The sequence below is a fragment of the Arachis duranensis genome, chromosome 3, assembly GCF_000817695.3.
Source record: "Arachis duranensis cultivar V14167 chromosome 3, aradu.V14167.gnm2.J7QH, whole genome shotgun sequence".
NCBI classification, from domain to species: Eukaryota; Viridiplantae; Streptophyta; class Magnoliopsida; order Fabales; family Fabaceae; genus Arachis; species Arachis duranensis.
In genome coordinates this window covers 109137497-109142298 of record NC_029774.3, presented here as the reverse complement: position 1 = coordinate 109142298, position 4802 = coordinate 109137497, and the positions used below count along the sequence as shown (strand labels likewise).

At 42.8% G+C, this 4802-nt stretch overlaps 3 protein-coding genes across 3 annotated transcripts; 1 reads left to right on the top strand and 2 right to left on the bottom strand.

Moving 5' to 3' along the window:
• Nucleotides 1-404: 404 nt before the first annotated feature.
• Nucleotides 405-1767, bottom strand: LOC107480066 (uncharacterized). Its single transcript, XM_016100188.1, has 2 exons — nt 1479-1767; nt 405-1393 (listed from the first exon to the last, which is right to left on the bottom strand). Exons 1-2 carry the CDS (start codon nt 1765-1767, stop codon nt 405-407), a joined length of 1278 nt encoding a protein of 425 aa, XP_015955674.1.
• Nucleotides 1768-1770: 3 nt separating this feature from the next.
• Nucleotides 1771-2421, bottom strand: LOC107480065 (uncharacterized). Its single transcript, XM_016100187.1, has one exon. The coding sequence runs from the start codon at nt 2419-2421 to the stop codon at nt 1771-1773; it is 651 nt and encodes a 216-aa protein (XP_015955673.1).
• Nucleotides 2422-3517: 1096 nt separating this feature from the next.
• Nucleotides 3518-4250, top strand: LOC127745570 (uncharacterized). Its single transcript, XM_052258405.1, has 2 exons — nt 3518-3829; nt 3923-4250. Exons 1-2 carry the CDS (start codon nt 3518-3520, stop codon nt 4181-4183), a joined length of 573 nt encoding a protein of 190 aa, XP_052114365.1. The 3' UTR covers nt 4184-4250.
• The last annotated feature ends 552 nt before the right edge of the window (nt 4251-4802 follow it).

The window sequence follows — 4802 nt, the reverse complement described above, 5'->3', positions numbered from 1 at the left end:
AAAAGGACAGAACTAATTGCCACATCAGTAATAGACAAGTATATAGATAATGGCTCATTGGGTTTTGGTTTTTGTAAAACAAGAGGTTTGGGAAGAAATTGTTTTAAACTTTGGAATGCAGCTTCACAGCTTTCAGTCCATTTAAAATGTTTTGTGCTCCTCTTTAAGCATTGGAAAAAATGATAAGATTTTAAAGCCAACCAGGGTAGGAATCTTGATAAAGCTGCGAGCCGGCCTGTTAGCCGTTGAACCTCCTTCAGTGTTGTTGGACTTTTCATATCAATTATCGCCCGACATTTATCAGGGTTTGCTTCTATTCCTCGGCTGGTAAGTATGAATTCGAGGAATTTGCCTCCGCGAACACCGAAAGCACATTTTTCAGGGTTCAGTCTCATATTATATCGTCAGATTTGCGCAAAGATCTCCGTTAGGTCGTTGATGTGAGACTTTCCGACCATTGTCTTGGCGACCATATCGTCGACGTACACTTCTATGTTCCGACCAATTTGGTTCTGGAAGACCTTATTCATTAAACGCTGATACGTCGCTCCTGCATTCTTTAAACCAAAAGGCATAACATTATAGCAATGATTTCCATACTCAGTTATAAAAGCGGTTTTCTCTTGATCAGATGGGTGCATAAGAATTTGGTTATAACCAGAATATGCGTCCATAAAACTTAAGGAACCAAAACCACAGGAGTTGTCTACCAAATTGTCAATGCAAGGTAAAGGATAAGCATCTTTAGGGCATGCTTTGTTTAAATCAGTGAAATCGACGCACATGCGCCACTTACCGTTACTCTTTTTTACCATGACAACATTAGCGAGCCATGTCGTGAACCTGATTTCGCGGATGAAATTGGCAGCAATGAGCTTTTTAACCTCGGCAAGGCATGCAAGGCGCTTCTCTATCCCGAGGTTCCTTTTCCTTTGTGAGATTGGGCGAGCCCCTGAATTGATTGCTAACTTATGTGTGATAACGGAGGGATGTATTCCGGGCATATCTGCAGGGGTCCAAGCAAATAAATCGGCGTTTTCACGCAGAAATGTTACGAGTGCTTCTCTTTCCTCGGTGTTTGTTGATGTTCCAACAAAGGTGAATTTCATGGGATCTTCCGTTAGGAGAACCTTTGTTAAGTCCTCGTTTGGCATAGGTCGATCTTCAAAATCGGCTCTTGGATCTATTTCTGTCAACCTCGGCTGGTCGGGCTGTATGGAGTTGACCTGTGCTATGTTGCTCCTTTTGATAGGTTTCAAACTTGTGTTATAGCATTGCCGAGCTTCATGGAGGTCTCCGTGGATGGTTGCTACTAAATTATCCTGCACAGGAAACTTCACGCAAAGATGAACTGTAGACACAATTGCAGCAAATCGATTTAAAAATGGTCTACCTAGTATAAGATTATAAGGACTAAAACAGTCGACAACAAGATATTGAATGTCTTGTGTCTTAAATAATGGTTGCTCACACGGAACCGAGAACGGGGACTCGTTCTCCGGAAAATCCGACCAAATCTCCATGGTATGGTTGCAAAATGTTGTTACTCAGCTTCATTTTCTCAAATGTGGTAAAGAATAACACGTCTGTGCTACTTCCGGGGTCGAGGGGTACTTTGCGGACTATTAGGTCTCCTAACTGAACAGAAATTACCACTGGATCGTCATAATTCACATCTGTATGATTAAAGTCGGTTGAACGGAAAGTCATTTCTGGGAAATCGTGAGTCGACTGAGGAATTTTAGGGGCATCTGTAACTGCCAACATGGCTCAATAGGTTCTTTTTCGAGCCGAGCTTGTATGTCCGCCTCCTGCATATCCTCCTGAGATATAATTGATGATTCCTCTGGGTTGGGTGGGTGCCTTGTCCTTTTCTTTTGATGAGGGGCTTGCTGTTGAGGGGTCGGAGGCCGAGGTTACAGTCTTCTGCATGCGTCCTGCGATAAACTTATCGAGGTGACCTTGTCTTGCGAGGCGTTCCAGGAGGTCTTTGGCGATCACACATTCATCAGTTGTGTGACCGTGCTTTTGATGAAAAGTACAGAATTTGGATTTATCAACAGTTTTGGACTCTGGGTAGGCGCCGGCTTTACGAGGGGGTTTGATTAATTTGGAGTTAAGTATTTCTTTGATAATGTCATCCCTCTTTGCGTTGAAGACTGTGTATGACTCATACCGGGGGACGGGCTTGAAGGTTTTCTTATTATCCCGAGGTTTATCATCATCCTTGACAGCGGCTGACTTTTCTGTTTTGCGAGCTTGCCAAAGCTCTTCAACATCTATCTGTCCTTTAGCCTTTTCACGGAATTCTGCCAAAGTTTTCGGCTTGCTCACAGCTATTGTCTCCTGAAATTTGCCTGGACGAAGGCCGCTCTTAATTGCATGGAGATGGACTTCAGGATGAAGGTCGGGGATCCTCATGGCGACCTTTGTGAAACGAGTAATATAGTCCTTCAGGCTCTCATGTGGGCCCTATTTGATGGTCGTCAGGTAGTCAGAATCGTGCAGGTATATTGCAGATGCTGCAAAGTGATCTTCGAACTGCTTCACCAATTCCTGAAAACGCGATATTGAATCTGCAGGCAAAGAGCAAAACCAGTCAAGTGTAGGACCATCTAAAAAGGATGGAAAACAACGGCACAAAATAGGGTCAGATGCACCGTTAACGATCATAATAGATCGGAATTTTTTAATATGCTGCTTTGGATATCCTAGTCCATCATATGGAGTCAGAGTTGTTGGCAGGGTGAATTGTCTGGGAAGTTGAAAATTCATGATGTCGTCCGTAAACGGGCCGGCAGAATTGTCGCGCTCTTCTTCCTCAGCCTCTGGTTGGGCCTCTTCTGTTTGGTGGGCCTCCTCTTCTTCCCGTTGGGGTGTTTCAGAAACATGGGTTGGCATTGATCGACGTTCATGATTTTCCTCTCGGTTATGATGATCATTGTTGTGCTCCAGCCGAGCATTAACTAATTGCGCAATTTGATCTTGCATTCTTCGATTTTCCTCCGCCATTTGTTGATTTGCTTGTTGAAGCTCGGTCACCATCCGCAGGAGCTTGGATGGGGTAGGGGGAGGAGCATCAGCCATGGGTGTATTTTAAGGGTGTTTTGGGACCTTTGTGAATGGTATTTCAAAGTTATTCGGCCCCACGGTGGGCGCTAGATGTTCTTGCCTGATTCTCCCGAGGTATAGCTCGTCTTCTACTAAGGTCGGCCGACTTCCAAAGTGAAGCAAGGTATATGTCAGTGGTGAATGATCGGCGGGGGAGGGTACCTGCAAAGGCACTCCAACGCTCAAGTCAGAATCGGGTGAATAATAGATTGTACTTTGGAAAAGTGACATACCTCTTTTTGCTCTTTTGTCTGCTTTATATTAACGAAAAAGGTCGGCCGTTTCCCTTGAGGTATAACATCTAGGAAGAGGATTAATTGTGAATCCGATGTTATTGATTTAGGAACATTCATAGCCATTATGAAATCGTCGGTTATGATCGGGTCTCAAGTGTAACCGAGCTATAATGTGTAATCGATGTTTACTGGTCATATCAACCTCAATGAAAAGAGTTCATAAAAAAGGACATTGTCGCTATTGTGGTGAATCTGGTCACACAAAAAGGAACTGTCATAAGAGGGCCGTTGATGAAGAATCAGCTGCTGTGGCGGCGGCTGCTGCTGCTGCTAATTCTGATGCTAATGGAGGTGAGGTCAACAATTCTGCTCCAACTGCTGCTGTAAATGGTGGTGATGCCCCAGCTGTGTCACAGGATCAGGTTGAGATTCAGCTTGATCTTAGTCAGCCTATTATGTCAGAAACTGATGACTCGCAACAGGTGGGTAATATTATTTACCCATATATATACATGTATTGTGGTCATACATTAATTTTTCTTAGTCACATTAAATTTTTGGTGTTTCATACATAGGTGCAACAACCTCCTGTTCGGACATCGAAACTGCCTCCTAAGAGAAAGTTATCCACACCCAGTGCTACCACCCAACCATCCAGCACCCCATCTGCAAGCACTCCATCTCTTCCATCTGCAAGTACTCCATCTGCAACTACTCCATCTGCAAGCACTCTCCCAACAAGTAGTCAGCCTGCAAGCACTGAAACAGCAACGAATCTACCAGCAATGCGATTTGTGCCTAATCCGGGATTCAAGCCACCCAGAACCAAGAATTAGTGACTTAGTTTTTTATATTTAGGGACAGTATGGTGTCTTTATTTCTCTGTTTTGCTGAAGTAATGTACTGTGTATGCTTTCTTGCTTACAATTCCAGTGTTGGAGATTGAAACTTATGACACTTATGTTTTGAAAACTCTGATATAGTTGGTGACTATTGTTCTGGCTTTATAATGCCTTATTTTGGATGTAACCACTACCATATGAAATACGAATTATGACTTTCTTGAAGAGATCTGTGACAAATTTTTGGTTTTATTTTGTACTCTCATATGCAATTAAGATGCTTTCCAAACACTATAAACTCCTATTATTCTGCTCCAACATATGCAAGCACACTAGTCTCAATCACTTTAATTTTCATTTCTTTCAAACAAACTGACAGGTACAACTATAGCAACAACATGCATAATTCATGTGTTTCTTCCTAGATACAATTGGCCAAACTACCTATCTAACTTTAAGACAAGAATAGCTACTGTAACCAGCAGCATAAATACAAACACCAAAACTCCACCCACTTTTAGAACTCTAACTTCAGACTCTAATCTTCCAAGTTTCCAAGCAAACTTCATCTTCCACTCTTCATTGTCAATTGAAGGGCTTGCTCTACCATCAC

Excerpts from the sequence above, each read along its gene's own strand:
- LOC107480066 (XM_016100188.1), bottom strand. The coding sequence starts at position 1,767 with ATGTTGGCAGTTACAGATGCCCCTAAAATTCCTCAGTCGACTCACGAT. Across the intron at positions 1,394-1,478 it reads AGAACGAGTCCCCGTTCTCG|GTAGACCATTTTTAAATCGA; the intron begins GTTCCGTGTGAG and ends ATCTTATACTAG.
- LOC107480065 (XM_016100187.1), bottom strand. The coding sequence starts at position 2,421 with ATGAGGATCCCCGACCTTCATCCTGAAGTCCATCTCCATGCAATTAAG.
- LOC127745570 (XM_052258405.1), top strand. The coding sequence starts at position 3,518 with ATGTGTAATCGATGTTTACTGGTCATATCAACCTCAATGAAAAGAGTT. Across the intron at positions 3,830-3,922 it reads AAACTGATGACTCGCAACAG|GTGCAACAACCTCCTGTTCG; the intron begins GTGGGTAATATT and ends TTTCATACATAG.